The 19,967-nt window shown below is 39.4% G+C and overlaps 1 protein-coding gene across 2 annotated transcripts in view; it reads left to right on the top strand.

The window, feature by feature from the left end:
• Positions 1-19,967, top strand: part of ARL15 (ADP ribosylation factor like GTPase 15) — a 260,425-nt gene that overhangs the window by 97,039 nt on the left and 143,419 nt on the right. For both annotated transcript variants that reach the window (XM_054178803.1, XM_054178802.1), the window contains one exon: positions 14,487-14,695. In XM_054178803.1, coding sequence (XP_054034778.1) covers positions 14,487-14,695 — 209 coding nt within the window. The remainder of the gene's footprint in view (positions 1-14,486; positions 14,696-19,967) is intronic.

The raw sequence follows: 19,967 nt of genomic DNA, 5'->3' as shown, positions 1-19,967 counted from the left end.
AGGCTCGAGGTGAGGAGAAAAGTCTTCACAGAAAGAGTTGTTTGCCATTGGAATGGGGTGCCCAGGGAGATGGTGGAATGACCATCCCTGGAGGTGTTCAAAAAAGGATTGGGTGTGGCACTTGAAGCCATGGTTTAGTAGTCATGAGGTGTTGGGTGACAGGTTGGACTTGATGATCCCTGAGGTCTTTTCCAACCTTATTGATTCTATGATTATATACTTGTTAAAGTCTTAAACTTTTCTGATCATACAACTTCAATTTTATGCAGGTGTGTGTGTTATGAGAAACCTTATTTCAGTGGAGTACTTTGATATTTTATGACAGGATGTCCTGAAGTAATACAGAGTATTGATTTGTATTTTCACACATTTATCTCTTCCTGAAGACAGAAGGATTGTCAGATGTTTTTTACTTTACCTTTCTTTGTTTCTTTTTTTCTTTTCTCTTTGTGGGTGCTTGTATGTCTCTACTCAGTAATGGTGTAATCTGCTTTTCCTATGAGATATCTGAGAAAAATGCAAATCCTGGTAGGTTTTCATTGCCTAGATAAGTGAGCTAGGGCAAGCTTCCAAAACTTTGGTTTTCTTCCAGAATTAGGTGGTCAGCATTTAATCTTCTAGTTAGGAGATGCATTCCTGTTTGATGAAGGTAAAGACTGAGCTTTCTGGAGTCTGCAGGGTTTCTCTCTTGTTGCTTTATAAAATGTAAAGAATCTTGCATATTTTATTACTGCTAAATCTTACTTTGGAGAATTTCTCCTTCTGGTGGGGAAGAGAAGCCCACAGTTTTGTTCTTATTCCTGGTTTGTTATTGCATTGTTATCTACATACATTTTACTGTGGGATGAGGTCTTATCCAGATGTTTGATCTTGGAAACTAGGAGGAAGGTAGAAAGACATCTGGTTTTGATGATTGCTGTCCATGGTTGCATATTTTTCCAAGCATGAAGTTGTATATACTTTTAATTTTTTGTACTCTAATTTAAAATTGTCTTTTAAATTTGTATGTCTTCATACAGACAAGATTTAAAAATCTTACAGCAGAAGTTAGGCTTTTCAAGGTTCTTCTATTCAGCAGCTAAGCAGTTATGTGAAGCAGATGCTGCCTGTGTAGTATCCGTTTTGCTTGGTTGAAGCAGTGTCCTTCCTCAAGGTCAAAAATGGTGCTAGTTTTTACTGTGCTGGCTGCCTTCTGGAGCTCCTAGTGAAGCCAACTTTTATTTCTTCTGTAGGGATTATAAAATTTCCAGCAAATTTTGGGGGAAACAATTAGAGCAGGAAAAGATGAAACTATCTTTTCCCTAGCTTTTTGGATTAGGGAGACAGAACAAAGTTTTCTGTGGTATTTTTCATTTGAAGTATATGGTACTAGAGTATAAAAAGGAAGAGAAATAATCATGTTTCTTTCTTTCCTTCTTCTTTTTTTTTTTTTTTTTAAATTTGGTCTGTTTCCTAGCTTAGGCTGCCTTTCTATCAGAAAATAAGGTTTTATCCAATTTCATAGATGTTAAACATTTAATTTAAAAACATTGAATTTGATCCTGAATAAGTAAGAGTATAGGTGGCTTTCAAATAAAAACTCCGCTTGAATTACTTTAAAAGGAAATTGTGCTTTATTTATTGACCATATTGAACTTACCATTGTCTTTCTCATACACCAATAATACCCCCCTTTATCACTACCCTCCCCTTATCACTGAGATATTCGAGAAAAAACAACTTTCTGTGTCCAAAAATGTAGTCCATAAAATAATATTTGGATTACTATGATGATGTGCTGTGTCTTAGTCCACATTCAGAGTGTGCTGTTACTGGGATATCTGGATATATATTGTATTATGCAATTCAGGTGAGTAATGATATTCAGAGAAATTAGAGTTGGCTATTTTCTGTTACAGCGCAGCAATCTCTAGTGGTAATAGAGGGTGAGATTGGTTATAGTGAACATAAGGGAGAGTGGGGAAAGTCTGGGAAAACAAGGCAAAACATTTGTCATTTGGAAGGGTCTAACAAGTGTTTTTGTTAAAAGAAATTAGGGATGCTAAATGCTGAAGTTTATTCTCAAGACAGGTAATGAAAGTATAAAGGCAGCAAGAAGCTTTTTCTTTGGTTCTAACAAATTCTAGCCTAGAGATGGTGCCTGAAACCACCATTTATTCAGTGTGTTCAGTCATTTGCTGTTGCAGTACTGTCAAAACAGAATGTGAAGACATGGCATATGTTGTGACATAGATAATTACTCAGGCCTAAATGGAGATTTTGGGTCCATTCTGGAGATCAGCTAATACTTTACTGGTGTTTGGGGTTTTTTTTGTTGGCGTGTGTGTTTGTTTGTTTGTTTGAATAATATTTTTTCCCCCTAGAATAAGTGTATTTTATAACTTAGTTTGCTATCTTGTAAATAGAAACTACTAATGAGAAGCCAAATACTGAGCCTGGTCATATTAAATATGATGATTCTGAATGTGGACAGTTTTTTCTCTTCTTACCAAGTTTAAAAATACTAAGAACATGTTACAGGTTTTAGCAACATTCTGTGTTCTATGTACTAAAACATATTATCATGTGTTTGTGTTAGATTTTTGTAATCCACCCAAAGACCTTTTTCACTAGCACAGAGGATCAACATGTTGTGTAGTCAATCTCAGTCAAACTTCTTGAAGGTCTCTTCCACCCTGGTTTATTCTATGTATTCTATGTATATTAAGTGCTTAGCAAAAGCGGAATACTTAGTATCAGGCACGCTCAAGTCTCCAGTTTGTTGAGCATGCTTAGGGGAAGAGAGATGAGAACTGTCCTCCTCACTGGTGTATCTTCAAAGATAATGAGCAAAGTCATAAACTCACATTCTTAGGCCAGCTGAATTAACTGACTAGGTGAGAACTTGTGAAAAGTAGCTTTAAATAGGATTGATTAAACAGAGCCTTGATTTGGAAGTAAAGAGCAGAGGAAAAGAAAGGAGGAGAGTCACACCATTTTGCCATCTAAGTTGAATGGAAAATATGAAATACTGGAGAAGATGGGAACAGTTGTCCGGTAGAGTCTGCCTTTTGTAAAAATGAGAAAGGAAAGAGAAAACAGTGCTGAGCTATTAAGTAGAATTTACATTTTAGTAGTTACAGGAAAGCACTCTCCTCTGCTATATGGAGATGGAGCGGAGTTCTGAACAACTTGTAGCAACACAGTGTGGCAAAGCAGCTAAAATTTTATATAGTTAGTCATTAGAAAACTGATCCCACAAGTAAATACCATGCTAAGTCATCTTCTCTGCGGCAGACTAATGCAGTGTGAAGATTTGATTGCTTTGTATTTGACTAAAAGCAACACTTTACAAAATCTGGTTATGAAGTGTATGCAATGCCATTTCTGACAGTGCTGCACCTAACAGTTTACAGAACATCTCAGAAGGTGAAATTTTTAGATGACCATGATGTGCTGTCCAGGCTGAGTCACACAGAGACATTCAGCTTCTGAAAGCATTAAAGTTAGGTCTGCTGTCAATCATACTTGGCCTGCTGTTCAAATGGTGCCTAAGCCCAGGCTGTCACATTATTTCCTCATTTCATAGATGAGAGAGAGCATTTCCACATATTTATGGATCTTGCTAATATGAGTCCTGAGGAAGGAATCTTTCCACTAATTTTGGGATATAGTAGTTTTATTCCATGATCAGCTTTTTACAGTATGAATAGGCAACTTGCTGCCTATCTTAATTAAAAACCACAACAACAACAACATGCAAACAATGCATATCAAAGCTGTACACAATATAAGTAAAGCAAGCAGAAAAGTAGACATTTTGGATTGCTAAAAAGCCTTTGTTGGACTTTCATCTGCATCTTCTTCAGGCAGACTCAAAGGGCAGGCTGTATCAGCCTAGTTTAGCAGCAGAAAGGATACCTATATTTTATGAACTCCCTCCCATACAAAAATAACCCCAGTTTTTATTTTTGATTCTAGACAGAAAACGCCTTGATCCTTTCAAAGACTAAAGTGGATTCAAACTTTTGTGAGCTGGTCAGTAAAAGGGCTAATCAGAGAGAAATGCATAGCTGTGGTATGCTTCTGCTTTCTTTATATGCCAGCTAGTCTGAAGTGGCTTTGAGAAAGATGTGTTTTGAACTTTATTTGAGAGAACCCACACTGTTACCAAGCATGTGACAGCAACCCAGGGGAGGGTTCATCTGAGCTTTGCTGGCAGCAGTTGTCAACCCGAGGAGTTGTGCTGCTGGTTCTTAATTTCTGGTTGTTACTGAGCCTTCTAGTAGAGGTAGAAGAGCGGAGATGGAGTAATGGGTAGACAGGAACTGGCAAATGATTTTCATATCTTCCTTTTGATATCGTGTGTAAGAGGGACATAAACAAAACCTCTTCTCTGGACTTCTGGAGGGTGGACTTCAGGTTACTTAAGGAAATAAATCAGAAGGTACCTTGGGAAACAGCCCTTAAAAGCAAAGGGGTCTAGGAGGGCTGGACAGACGGATGTTGGTCTCTTCTCCCAGGCAAGCAGTACCAGAACAAGAGGACACAGTCTCAGGCTGCGCCAGGGGAGGTTCAGGCTGGATGTTAGAAAAAAGTTCTATACAGAAAGAGTGATTGCCCATTGGAATGGGCTGCCTGGGGAGGTGGTGGAGTCGCCATCACTGGAGGTTTTCAGGAGGAGACTTGATGGGGTGCTTGGTGCCGTGGGTTAGTTGTTTGGGCGGTGTTGGATTGGTTGATGGGTTGGACGCGATGATCTTGAAGGTCTCTTCCAACCTGGTTTATTCTATGTATGTATTCTATTCTATGTATGTATTCTACTTCAAGAAAGAATTCTTGAAGGCTCAAGAACAGGCTGTGCCAATGTGCTGGAAGATGAGCTGCCAGGTTAGATAGCCAGCCTGGATGGGCAATGAACTTCTGAAAGAATTAAGGGGGTAAAAAAGAGGATGTATCATCTTTGGAAGGAAGGAGAGGTAACCCATGAAATGTTTAAGGATGTTGCTAGGTCATGTAGAAAAAAGAGGGGCAAAAGCCCATTTAGAGCTTAGACTGGCCACTGCTGTGAAGGACAACAAAAAAATCCTTCTACAGATATATTAATGGCAAAAGGAGGGGCAAGGACAACCTCCACTCCTTAGTGGACATGGAGGGGAATATTGTAACAAAAGACAATGAAAAGGCAGAGGTATTTAACACCTTCTTTGCCTCAGTTTTTAATAGCAGGATAGGTAGTCTTCTGGACAACTGGCCACCTGAGATGGCAGATAGAGTCAGGGAGCAGTATAGTTTCCCTCTAATCCGGGAGGAAGTAGTTAGAGACCTGCTGAGCCACTTGGATCCCCACAAGTCCATGGGACCAGATGGGATCCGTCCCAGGGTGCTGAGAGAGCTGGCAGACAAACTTGCCAAGCCACTCTCCATCATTTTTCAACAGTCCTGGCTCACCAGAGAGGTCCCAGATGACTGGAAGCTGGCCAACATGATGCCCACACACAAGAAGAGCTGTTTGGATGAGCCAGGGAATTCCAGGCCTGTCAGCCTGACCTCAGTGCCAGGCAAGATTATGGAACAGGTCATCCTGAGTGCAATCACACAGCACTTACAGGATGGCCAAGGGATCAGGCCCAGCCAGCATGGATTTAGGAAGGGCAGGTCCTGCCTGACCAACCTGATCTCCTTCTATGATCAGGTGACTGCCTGGTGGATGTGGGGCAGGCTGTGGATGTAGTCTACCTGGACTTCAGCAAGGCCTTTGACATGATCCCCCGTAGCAAACGCCTGGCCAAGCTGTCAGCTCATGGCTTGGACAGCAGCACTCTTTGCTGGGCTAGGAAGTTGCTGGAGGGCTGAGCCCAGAGAGTGGTGGTGAATGATGCCACATCCAGCTGGTGGCCACTCAGTCGTGGTGTCTGCCAGAGAGCATGGGGCCCAGCACTGGCCCAGCACTGATCCTTAATATCTTTATTGGTGATCTGGATGATGGCATTGAGTCCATCATCAGTAAGTTTGCAGATGACACCAAGCTGGGGGCAGGTGTTGATCTGTTAGACTGTAGGAGAGGCCTGCAGAGGGTCCTCGACCAACTGGACAGATGGGCAGAGTCCAACGGCATGAGATTTAACACATCCAAGTGCCGGGTTCTGTACATTGGCCACAACAACCCCATGCAGAGCTACAGGCTGGGGTCATTGTGGCTGGAGAGCGGCCAGGCAGAAAGGGACCTGGGGATACTGGTTGATAATAGGCTGAATGTGAGCCAGCAGTGTGCCCAGGCAGCCAAGAAAGCAAATGGCATCCTGGCCTGCATCAGGAACAGTGTGGCCAGCAGGAGCAGGGAAGTTATTGTGCCCCTGTACTCAGCACTGGTTACAGTATCACAGTATAACTAAGGTTGGAAGAGACCCCAAGGATCATCAAGTCCAACCTGTCCCACCAGACCTCAAGACTAGACCATGGCACCAAGTGCCATGTCCAATCTCCCCTTGAACACCTCCAGGGACGGTGACTCCACCACCTCCCTGGGCAGCACATTCCAATGACGAACGACTCGCTCAGTGAAGAACTTTCTCCTCACTTTGAGTCTAAACCTCCCCTGGCACAGCTTGAGACTGTGTCCCCTTGTTCTAGTGCTGGTTGCCTGGGAGAAGAGACCAACCCCTTCCTGTCTACAACCACCCTTCAGGTAGCTGTAGAGGGCAATGAGGTCACCCCTGATCCTTCTCTTCTCCAGGCTAAACAATCCCAGCTCCCTCAGCCTCTCCTCATAGGGCTGTGCTCAAGGCCTCTCCCCAGCCTTGTTGCCCTTCTCTGGACACATTCAAGTGTTTCAATGTCCTTCTTAAACTGAGGGGCCCAGAACTGGATACAGGACTCAAGGTGTGGCCTAACCAATGCAGAGTACAGGGGCACAATGACCTCCCTGCTCCTGCTGGCCACATTATTCCTAATACAGGCCAGGATGCCATTGGCCCTCTTGGCCACCTGGGCACACTGCTGGCTCATATTTAGGTGGGTAGCAATCAGCACCCCCAGGTCCCTCTCTGTTTGGCAGCTCTCCAGCCACTCTGACCCCAGCCTGTAGCTCTGCATGGGGTTGCCGTGGCCAAAGTGCAGCACCCGTCACTTGGACTTGTTAAATGCCATCCCATTGGACTCTGCCCATCTGTCCAGTTGGTCGAGGTCCCTCTGCAGAGCCTTTCTACCCTCTAACTGACCAACATGTTTTCCCAGCTTGGTGTCATCTGCAAACTTGCTGATGGCTGACTCAACCCCCTCATCCATATCATCAATGAAGATGTTAAAGAGGTTAGGCCACACCTTGAGTCCTGGGTCCAGTTCTGGGCCCCTCAGTTTAGGTAAGATGTTGAGTTGCTAGAACGTGTCCAGAGAAGGGCAACAAAGCTGGTGAGGGGTTTGGAACACAAGCCCTATGAGAAGAGGCTGAGGCAGCTGGGATTGCTTAGCCTGGAGAAGAGGAGGCTCAGGGGAGTCTACAACTACCTGAAGGGAGGTTGTGGCCAGGTGGGGGTTGGTCTCTTCTCCCAGGCAATCACCAATAGAAGAAGAGGACACAGTCTCAAGCTGCACCATGGGAGGGTTAGTCTGGATGTTAGGAAGAAGTTATCCACAGAAGGAGTTATTGCCCATTGGAATGGGCTGCTGAGGGAGGTGGTGGAGTCACCATCGCTGGAGGTGTTTAAGAGGAGACTGGATGAGGCACTTGGTGCCCTGGTTTAGTTGATTAGATAATGTTGGGTGATAGGTTGGACTTGATGATCTCGAAGGTCTTTTCCAACCTGGTTAATTCTATTTTATTGCCTTCACGTTACCTGCTGATATGTTCTAATGAATATTTGAAATGAACTTTAGTAGATTTTTGTTTGAAATTATGTGGTTTAAGATGATAGTAAAATACACATGACTATGTAGATCATACTGATTTTCTGCAGAGAAGTGTAAATATGTTTTTTGGTTTTTTTAAACTTCCAAGTGCTTGCAACCTGGGGCTTGTGCTAACACTTTAAAGTTAGAGAGTAGGTGGAGATTCAGAGTTGGAGATGGCACCTAATTTAGTTAACAGGGAAAATACTGAAGTCTTGACTTCAAGGTTACTGGATGAGCCTGTAAAGCAGATATCAGATATAGAAACCAGAGTTGGTTTCTATAAACCTCAGCTTCATAAGAAAAATTGAAGTAAGCACAATAAAATTAAGTGCATTTGTACTTTATGTGTATGTTGAGCATAAAGGCAGAAAATATTTGAATGTGGGTTGTATTTTGTTTCTTTAATTCTGTTCATTTACTTTTTTGTTGAATTGCTGCAGTGAATGTAGCTCACCCACCAGTTTTGGAATTTTCCTCTTTCAGAGAGAAAACCTGCCACTTTACTGCTGTGATGCTTTGTGTATGGTTTCAGGAGTGCACTGCCTGAAAGACTAGCAAAAGTGGCTGTGATCACTTGGTTTTAAACCCTAGGAAGTAAAAGCGCTGGGATTTTGAACCTTGAGGAAGGTTTTGTGCTAGCATCTCTGTTGCCACTTACTGTTAAGTAGTAGCAACACAAAATAGCTATCAAATGATGACTGATATTACATGATCAGGAAGCTTCTTTATCTGGGGGTGATATCTGTCATTGTAGACAAATTGCATTTACATGTGAAGCATGTATCTTGGAAATGGTTTATAGCTTTGTTTGTAGTAAAAAGGAGCTGATAGGCTGGTGTATTAATAACAAACACAAAAAACCCCACCAAACAAAAAGCCCCCCAACAAACAAGCAAAAAAACGAACCTAAAACACCCCAAATATCTGTCCTGTATTTATTCAAGGGGAATACTGGGACCCCTACATAAAAAATATGGCTGAGATAGACAAGAAGCAGCCATATCTCTTAACATGTGTTAAGATTTCTATGATTTGGACATTTTTCTGATTGCTAGAGAAAAGAAGTTTTCCTTATTGAGGAAATTAGGTTTAGGTGGGTTGGATTGGTTGATGGGTTGGACGCGATGATCTTGAAGGTCTCTTCCAACCTGGTTTATCCTATGTATTCTATATAAATTATGAGAAGTGAAGTTATAAACCTTATGTAGATTTTAAAATGGTTATTTCAAAACTGTTTTTATAAACTTTGGGTGGGAGGGTAGGGTGTATTTAATAATTTTTGCAAGAAGAGACAATAGATTTCTTTCTCCCTTTTCTTCTTATTCGGCCAGTCTTCCGTGCAAAGATTTTGTCACAGTTGATATCTTCTTTGAACTTTTTGCTAATTAGAAATTGTTTGTTTAATATTGGCAGAGGCATTAACTGTATGATTTTTTAAATTAGCTCTGAACCATTCAAAATAAACAGATGTCTTTATTTCATGTGAGTGGATGTTATATTTGAAGTGATACGAAAACTGGTTGCATTCTTTCATGGCCCCAGGTTAAATATTTTTGGTGGGGAATGAAGACAAGTTCTTCCCTGAATTTGAGGCTATAACTTTTCCAGAACTGTGATGTATTTTGAGGTGAATGAAAGCTTTCATGCACAGGCTAGACTATATTGAAGCAAGGGCTGCGTGACATTCATTGTGCTCTTGATGGAGACTTGCTGCAAGTTTGACAAGTAACAAATTTGACACCTTTAAATTGCTTTCAGTGAATTTTTCTTGTAATGATATGTTCTGTTCTCTTGAACAGAAAAAGTGGGAATTGATGAGAGCCTCAATCTGCTATGAATGAAGATGTAAACAGAAGAATTTGTAGTGGGAAGGAAAATTTGCATCTCTGCATTTTGCGTAATGTACAGGAGTGCATAACTGTGGAGGCTGTTTTGGATGTGTGTTAAACTGCACCTAACTCCAAAACTTTTCTCCTCACTTTTCAAAGTGATATTTGAGAGGATACTGTTGGCACTAATACAAATCATGGACAGTGTTAATACCCTTATTGATATTTTAAGAAGTTACAAATGACCACTTTGTAAAATTCTGAACAGTTAGTTGAGTAAATTTGCCCCATAGTAATGGTGAATGACTGTAATTTTTAATTATATCACTATAATTTCTCTATAAGGAGAATGTGGAATACTTCCCTTTCATAAAGTAATTCAAGTTTGTTTGAGGACTGCCTCTTCTAATAAGTAGTGTGATTGTATTGTAGTGATGTTTTGTTGTTTTCTCTCAGTTTATTTCTACATGGGATGTTTTGGTTGCCTCACAGGACTCAAGCCACTCCTATGGGTTCATTCCTTAGAGAAACAACCTAGGCAACTTGCATGTGTCAGAGGAAAATTCTACACCAAATGTCACATTTTAATGAACTTTTCCCACAATAGGTTCCCTAGGTGTAGTACAAATTGTTATATTTTCCTGATGTCTGTAGACTGTGTTTCCTTACTTTGAATTTTTCTGTTTTCTTTTCCCTGCTTCTACGCAACTCACTTCCCCTTTTCCTTATCTCACCACCCTGGTCCTTCGCCACCCACCACTTTCTCATCCATGGAGGGTGGTCTATGCTAAACTGTAACTTTAGGAAAAACTGCTTACTGTGTAAGACTGAGTATGTCATACCATTCGGTGCAATGGCAGGATCACTATAAACAGGCCAGCATTGCCTGCCCGGGATAACATCACAAGGTCCTACCTAATGCTCTGGAGAAAGAAGCTGAGACCTGTTTGTGCTCCTTGAATGTGAAGAGTTACGGTGAAAGACTATAAGCCCACTTGTCTTGTAGAAACTGATTTCCAGTTGCTCATAGTTTACCAATGCCAGAAATTAGTTTTTCAAGTGCATTTGCCAGGAAAATGAGTTAAAATGGCATCCCAAGGTACAGATTTCCCTATCTACTTAGTGCATTTTTTAAATATTTTTTAAAATTTTAATTCTTAAACCTCAGGGTGTGAATTCCTGAGAATTGAAGTGTAGGCAAGTTCAGAGCAGGTCACTATTCGGGTGGAAGATCCTCAAGGAAATACTAACTTTTGTTGGACATTATTAGTTGTTTTTTATAACTATGCCATGATGACTGGCCAGGGCTGTAGAGAAAAGGACTACTACACTTTGATGTTGCTTTTGCAACAGTTAATGTGGAGAAACAAACTTGAGCAGCTGAAGAACCTGAACCAAAAAAGACAGGATTGTAATGTCAACAAATCAGCAGGCATCCACCTTTTCTGGCTCCAGTGCCTCATGAGGATTGCCATGAGCTGCTTTATTCCATGTGCATGGATACAAGAGGTCAAATGCTCAGCAGTTCAATACACAATTTTACTCATTAGAAATAATATGGTTACAAAGATAAGACTCAAGGTCTGGCAGTGATGTGATTGTAAAGTAGCTGTCTGAACCTTAGAGTAAATAAGACATCTATGCTGCTAGGAAAAAAACCAAGAGATCATATTGTTGGCCTTTCAGTTCATGGAAAGCTATTCTCTAACCGTTTTTAAAGTAATGTGATACTCCAGATGCCTGTGACACTGCTGTGTGTGGCTATGTAAATAGTGTCCCTCTGCAAATTGCTCTTCTTGGTTCTGACATAGACAGCTGTTTGGAAAGACTGGAACATCTAACAGATGCTATGAAGCTCTTTACAACTACAATAAGTAGATATTCCAGTGGTGGAGAAATGCAGAATTAGCTTTCAATGCAATCACTCTTCTGTGTAAGTAATGCTCCTCTTCAGAAATTAGTTAATATTAATGAAGAAATAAAGCGAGGTCTTCACTAAATCCCATGCCCATTTACATTTAAGTAATCAGCTCTTTAGATCTCTTGTAGGAAGTAAAAAAACCCCAGCTATGGCTTCATTATTCTCTGTAGGAAAGTGTGTGTTCCCAATGTTCATTTGCTACTTCAATTGTGCTAGGCACAGAACACAGAAACAGAGTGCTTATATTTCCAGTGTGGCTGATACAGAGAAGATAGTAACTCCATTGTCAAGATTTGAATATTTCTGGTTTGATGCCTGAAGTATATGGTGTAAACTCCTTTGTAGATTTTTTTTATTTTTGGCCTTTAGTGTGTTGCACAATGTATAAATGAAGCAAATATTTTAAGTATCATATGAATGTTACAGTAATCCTGTTGCATTGTATTTTCATTTTGTATCTGTATGTTGCTCAGAACTTTTCTGTAGTTTTAATTGGTATCTGTGTGTGCTGGGTCCTGTTGATGCATCTTCCTCACCATCCATGTTTAGAGATGATTTTTGGATCTTTTTCTGGCGTGTGGTGACAGGTGCTAGAGGAACTACGTGGGTAGGAGCATCAGGGTTAAGTGGGGAACTGCCAGTGGGGAGGCAAACCCTTGTGTCTGGGGCTGAGTCTGAGATCTGGCAGAGGCTGAGATTGGGCAGCCCTTTTAGCTGGGCAGCACTTATTACAACCAGACCCCTCCATCTTTGTGTCCCTGTTTATACAGTTCTTACAGTGTTCACAACATTCCACCCCTCGGCTATCAGAGCTTACAGAGGACTGCATCATGCCCATTGTCTTTCTGCAGAGAGTTCTTAATGGGTTAGCACCTCTACCTCCCCACATGGCTAGAGTGAATCCTATTATGAGTATTGCATTAAAAAATATAGAGCATATTGTTATAGAAGGCAATTTTCCCTCAAAGACATTTTTATCTACACAGTTAGTTTCATAGCCTGCTTCACAAATTCTCTATGTCAGAGAAGTTATCACTGCCAGTAAAATTCATAGAATTTAAGAGGTACATGCCCAACTGCATCGGTAAAGTATTTATCCAGTCAAGCAGCATCTCTGTCATTAACCAAACCACATGATAAGTTATTAGTTTGTAGGTATGGGTCCAAAATATCCAGCCAAAAGCCCATGCAAAAGCTTGGAACACTAGAGTCTTTAAAATCAACATCTCTACTTCCAATCCTATCTTTCCAAACAAAGTATTATTTTTCATATAAAATATTATTTTTCAAACCCCATGTTGGAGCACCAAAATATTGTGGTGGTTTGAGCCTTAACTGGAGTTTAATCTACCAAAAAATAATCTGGAGTGATAGCAATAACAGAGGATTTACAAGGGTGAGGAATAAGGATGAATAGGAAAATAGACAAAACCAAATTTGGATGGCCTTGTATCTCCCTCAATGTATGTGGATTTCAGTCCTTTAGAGAAGTGTGGATGCGGCAGGGACAAGATCAGGCCCGGCCACGTGACAGAACCAGGAGGCTGGCAGCAGCTGTGGGTCCTTTCAAATAGGTGAGGCAGGAACCGAGCAAAAGATGGCTGCCATGCCCTCCTCTTTATAGTCTTGCTTCTTGCTGGACAGGAAGGGGGAGAGGAACAGACCAACTTAGACCCGGGGGACCCCTCCTCCTGGGAGGGGGAAGCAAAATCCACCTGGTTCAGGTTTCTTTTGTCTCCTGGGGGAGGGAGGGCTCTTGCAACCCTTCCCACCAGGGTAGGTGTAACACAGCACACTGACTACATTAACGTTCACTTCTTTCTCAGCCAAAGTACGAGAAATGTTTGTAGGGTACCTCTAGCACATTTCTGCAAATCACTGTATTGCAGACATGTCAAGTTTTCTACTAGAGTATTGCTGTATATCGCTTTTTAGTGTTAGTCCCCATGAGTGTAGTGCCACATTCAGGCATACAAAGAATAGCCCTTGTCCAGATCATAGCTTAAATATTTTGACAGCTGTCAAATATGATTTTTTTAAAATACATTTTTTCCTGCCTCAGTGTTACAATACATACTGCTCTCCAGGGGACACAAAAGCTTTCTGTAGATAATCTCACTGCTTGGCTTCTATTGAGATAGCTGAGTGCTGCTGAACAGTAGCCTAAAAACTACTGTGGCATATTAAGTGTGTACAGTCACTTGTGTCTACTGTTGGGCTTTTCCAGAATTCTTAAGTGTGGCTGACAGTGCAAAAGAAGTTGAAATTAATGTCTTTGCATGTTGTCAGCATAGATATTCATTCACTGTATGACTCACTATTGTATCACAATTCTCCTCATCAAGTGTCAGATTACTTTAATAGACTTTCCTGACACCTTTTTCCCCAACTATGAAGTGTTTGCCTTATGGTTTGGAGATTAACTGAAAGACCTTATGTTCAGAAAATAGCAATTGCCATGATGGAAGCTGCAGCTTGTGGCAAGGACCTGCAAGTCTATGTTAGGAAGAATGGACAAAAATTTAGGTATTAGTACCAAGGTATTTTAGTGGGCAGGTAAAATATTAAACTGTGGCACTGGAAGCGTGGTAGTTCTGCCAGTACTCATTAATGCAGCAGAAACTTTCAGGGACAAAAACTTCCCTGAGTCAAATTCCTTATTTAAGTAACGTTAATTTGACATTTGTGTGTATGTGTTATATTTATGGTTGAATTTTTCCTTTTAATTCTTTCAATGATGATTATTTAGGAGAGAAAGTTCAGTCCATTACTTTGATTGTTCTAAGTAGAATGGTTATTTTCAGCTACAAGTGTTAAATTTATTTAATTGATCTTGTTTTAATTAGTTCCTGTTATTGTCTTGAAAGGGGCTGCCAATATCAGGAAATACTGGAGTCGTTACTACCAAGGATCCCAAGGGGTAATATTTGTATTAGACAGTGCCTCCTCTGAAGATGATCTAGAAACGGCTAGGAATGAACTGCATTCTGCTCTGCAGCACCCACAGTTATGTACTTTGCCGTTTTTAATACTGGCCAATCATCAAGACAAGCCAGCAGCTCGCTCCATACAAGAGGTATGTTATCATGGCAACATCTTGCCTCTCTGTATTTACTATTGGCACAAGGTTGACTTTACTGTATTTACTAGCTGTTTGCTTGCTTATTAGCCTGACACCCTAGTTGAAGGCTGGCCTCAGTTACTCTGCTGAAGTACACAGACAAAGAAGAGTCCTAGCGCTTAAGAACTTAGTCCAATGCACTCTATACAGTCTTAGTTGTTCTGGAAAACAAACAAGCAATAGTTGGATGCAAAGAGTTCTGCTTTCACCATACTTTGCTTGAGGGAGAAAAGATGTTTTTAAACTACTCTATCAAAAGCTGCTGGGACAGTGTTTTGGTGTTTTTGTTTGTTTGTGTTTTGGTTGGTTGGTTGGTTGTTGTTAGTGGATTTTTCTTTGCTATTTTTAGTCTTGCACTACACCATTATTCTATTCTTTGCAGCTGCTTAAAGCAATAGATTACAGCCACAGGTTTTCTTTTATATAAAAGCTTTTCTCCTGAACAGTAGTGACCTGATGTAAGGGCAGAGTAACAATTCCTGTTCCTGTCCTTAACTTGTTACAATTTACTTCTTATGAGGAGTAATGCCTTGCCTAATTTTTAGTTAGGACATAGTAAATGATGCACTTGTTCTGTTCAGTGTATCTTTTGCTCTTTCTGAAAAATTTTTCTTACCTACATTCTTACCATGTCACATAGCTTTGAGGAAATGCTGAAAATTATTTATGAGAAGCTTTACTTACTTTTCTGAAGTTGTAGGAAGATTTTAGTATTTGTTTGTGTCATTCTTTTCATAAATGTCATTTCAAGGACTTTTCCTATTAAAGATTGTATGTGAACTCTCCTGTTCTTTGAGTGGTATTTCTTGTTACAGCTGAGTGACTTATTTCAGTACATTGTTATGTGGCTGCTTTGTATTTAAACTTGTTGCTCTCTTCAATGAGCCTCTTTGGCTAAAATACTGTCTTTCTAAAGAATAAAAATTCTATGCAAAACTGATCTGTAGGATAACTCCTATTTGTGCAGTATAGTTGTAATTACTTACTTGTAATTACACTACTGCTTTATTGCTACTTAAGCCTCCTTTCTTAGCCAAAAGATGTCGAGCTTATCATGTGTTAAGAAGGAGAATTACAAATGTGATTGTAATATAGTAATGTTTTTGATATGAGAGGAAAAGAATAAGTGACAACTGTTAAGCTGCACTGTAAAAAGTTTTATTAAATTGTTGGGCCTTTCTTCCAAGAATCCAAACTTATGAAAAAGGAAAAAAAAATTATTATTTTTTTTTATTGAGTATATCAGGTTACATCAGGTAAGTAGAAATAATGCAGGATAGAATCTACAAGTTCTAGATATTGTTGATCTAAAAGCAGATGAAATAATTCATATTTAAAGGAAACTGTTTGTATTTTTATGTTTAAGTTTATTAGTAATTTCTATTTTATTGTGCAATGTGAAAGCAAAGCATGTATTCATAAAACCTCCACTTAAAATATGACAATATCCTGTGTCACAAGTGGTGTAATTTTGTTAATCCAAATATACTCAAGGTGTTTTGATTTATTTTTTTATAGAGCAGTACAGATTACATTTCCATCAACAGAAATGCATTTTCCACACGATTTAAGTATCTTTTATTGTACTACTCAATTTTCCCTTTTAAAATGGCCAAATTTGCTTTAAAATTTATTCAGAATTTTAATTAATAAATATAATTTAAGAAACATTCCCTGTCCACTTCTATAAGAATAGAGAATACAGTGCTCGTTAGTTTAATTTGCAGCAAATTATACAAGTAACACTCCATATTGGAGCTGAGCCTACATGGATGGAGTTTAGGTCCTGAACTGAATCTCGAGTGTATTTAGAGCTAGCATTTCTTCTATTACTGGCTTGTTTTCTCCTCATCCATCATTACCAGTTGCTTAGTATCTCAGCATAGGAGTAGATTTTTTTTTTTTATATGTATATAATAGCCTTTAAATATGTTTCTACTGCCTGTTCTTTTGGGTAAAAGAAAAACAAACAAAACAAATCAGTGAATTATCATAGCAAACAAGTTTTGATTGCTACTTTGAATGTGCATGAAATGCTGAATACAAAGGTTTTGTTGAATGTGCACAGCTTATGCATATTTTCAGAAACAAACAAACAAACTTCCAGTTATAAGAATTCAGTGTAGGCTTTTGGAATTCTCTACTTAAGGATAGTGGAAAACAGTATTGCTTCCAAAAATGGAGAATGTCATCAAGTTGTTACTTTGTTCCTGGAAAAAAAAAGTCCTGCTACGTATAAAAAGTGTGAGCCTCACTTGGTCAGTTTTGCTGCTCTGGAATGGAAATGTCTTGCTTTCCTAAAGGATTTGCTGTGCTGTTTTCCTTGTTACTGAGATGTGAAATTAAAATGAAATGCTGAATCATAAGACCATTCCTTGTTTCTAAAAAGAGCGTGTTTCAGGATTTAACAAGGATATGTTGAGTTTTGAGAGTTTTGGTAGATATTTTTGCAGAACTAAGTCCATTAATTACAGGTATTTCCTTGGGTCTTTTTATGTGTCAGAAGACAGATGAATCACAGTTGAAACTTAGAAGTATGTATGCATTCTTTTAGGCAACAAATTACCTTTCATAAAAGAGTATGAAAGGACTTCTTGGAGTATAATTTAAGAAAATGTCTGAGTTGAGTGGCACGCAACAAGAATTGTAGAAAAATATTTATCTACAACAAAAATCCTTCACAAAACTGTACGAATGCCAAGCAGTTTCTGCAACAGATGTTAGTTGTATTTATTGTGGGAAGTGCAATTGCTTTAGGTTTTAAAAATTTTGTGGATTATTTTAATGCTTTTTCTCCATACATTTCTTAGGTAGAAATTGTACTGTAGAAGCTGCACGATAAAAGTATTACACAGTGTAATGAATAGTTAATTTAAAATTATAATGGCTACTTGTAAGAATAGCCATTATTGTTTAATAGATGAAATTTAATTTAACCTAAAGCATTTTGCAGGCATGTTTGGAGAGTATGCTTAATATTATTGAAATGATCAGGCAAAATTACAGGAGAAACTAAGCTAAAATATATCAATAAATACAATCCTCTTTTTTTCCTGTTTTCAGTTGCTGGTTGGCTGTTTTTTCTTTCATTTTTTTTTCTTCCTTTTTTTTTTTTTTAATTTCAAAATTAAATCCAGAATGTAAATTTTAATTTTAATTCTGGAAACTATAAATGAAGATATTATTTTAAATGTTGTTCCTTTTAAAATTTCTATTATGTCTGTGTCTGCCATGTTTATTCCACCTTCCCATGTCAGAGTATTTCAGTTGCTGTTTTGTCCTGTGGCAATAGCAGTTATTTAGGTGTTTTCAAATAGCTGCTAAGTGATTTCAACCCAGCCATGATGAAAAAAACACATGTTAATCAAACTGTAAAAGTCAGACAATTGTATTTGAGTCAGTAGCTATACTGCAAAATGTTGCAGTTGAATCACAATAATGGATTATTAATTGTATATAAACCAGTTCTGACTGCCATTTTGGAAAACTCCCTTAATCATCTTTGTGATTCTGCACTGGACTTTTCAAGCAGTTTCTTGTCTTTCTTGAACTGATGGGTTGCATAAGACAGGTTTCATTCCAGCTTGTAATTGCTATTTGTTTTTGGGTCTTTGTATTATTTTCCCATAGTTCATGCCTTTTTTATTTTCTGCTAATTAGGGAAAAGTATTTTATCTTTGGAAACCCTTTCAACATACCAGTTAAAGACATCATTATAGAATAGAATCATAAAATTATTTCAGTTGGAAGATACCTTGAAGATCATCAACTGTTATCAAACTCAACCGAGTCTGCTGCTAAACAGTGTCCATTAAATACCACATCTTTGCATCCTTTAAACGCCTCTGTGGATGGCAATTCAACCACCTCCCTGAGGAGACCATTCCAGTGTTTGGGAATCCTTTCAGTGAAGAGTTTTTTCTAATACCCAATCTAACCCGCCCCTGGTACAACTTGACACCGTTTCCTCTTGCACTATGACTTGTTACTAGGGGGAAGAGACCCAGCATTCACCTTACAGCAACTTCCGTGTGGGTAGTTGTAGAGAGCAATAAGGCCTCCCCTTATTATCCTTTTCTCCAGTCTAAGTAACCCTTGTACCCTCAGCTGCTCATCATAAAACCTGTCCTCTAGAACCTTCACCAGCTTTGTTGTCCGTCTCTGGACCCATTCTAGAAACTCAATGTCCTTCTTGTAGTGAGCACCCCAAACTGAATACAGTACTTAAAGTCTGGCCTCACCAGTACTGAGTCCACAGAGACAATCACTTCTCTGGTCTTTGTTGTCATGGTATTTCTGTTACAGCCAGGATGTTTTTTACCTTCTTGGCCACCTGAGAACATTGCTAGCTCATATTTAGTACTCTTGTCACCCAGCCCTACAGGCCAGTTACTCTGCCCAAAGCCTACCCTCAACATTGTCAGCCTGCTTGGTGTCACCTGCAAAGCTCCTGCATTCAATCCTCTCATCCAGATAATTGATACGCAGGAGAACCGGTCCAAATACTGAGCCCTGGGGGTAAACTGATTGCAACTGGCTGCTAACTAGGTTTAAATCCATTCACACCACACTGGCCATCTAGCCTTTCTTGTAAATGGGCATCAGATTTGGCAATTTTCAGTCAACTTAGTCAACCCCAGTTATTCAGGACTGATGATAAATGATGAAAGTGGCTTGGTGAGCACTTAGGCCAGCTCTCTTAATACTCTTGGGTGTATGCTTTCTGGCTCTATTGACTTGTGTGTGTGCAGCAGGTCAAACAGTCTAATTCCTAACAATGAAAAGCTATATTGAACAGTGTCAGATGATTTTAGCTTCACAGAATGTGCAGTATCTTGACTAATAATTTTCTGCAGATAGTACCATTAGTGGCAGGTGCTACAAAATCTTGCCTGAAACAGAGTGAAACTGCAGTCTATTCCATCCTCCTCCCAGTCAAGCCTTTTGAATTAGCTCACCTATGTGAATTCTTAAAAGACCACATATTGCAAATCTGTGTACTTTATGACAGAGACATCCCTAACAAAAATAAATCGGAGCAGGTTTTTGGTTCCTCTGTAAACTGTTTCTGAAATGATTTGTCTTCAAGATTACTGTAACAATTAGCCAAAATATGGATTCCTACTCTGTTTTGAGATCATAGCAACCTTAATGACCTTAATATTTACAAGACTTTTACTGAAAATATTACTTCTCATGCAAGGTGTGTCCCCTGATATTTGAAGAT

This window comes from Dryobates pubescens, chromosome Z (genome assembly GCF_014839835.1).
Source record: "Dryobates pubescens isolate bDryPub1 chromosome Z, bDryPub1.pri, whole genome shotgun sequence".
In the NCBI taxonomy this organism is placed as follows: Eukaryota; Metazoa; Chordata; class Aves; order Piciformes; family Picidae; genus Dryobates; species Dryobates pubescens.
The sequence above is the reverse complement of the archived record's forward strand: the minus strand, read 5'-3'. Positions and strand labels throughout refer to the sequence as shown.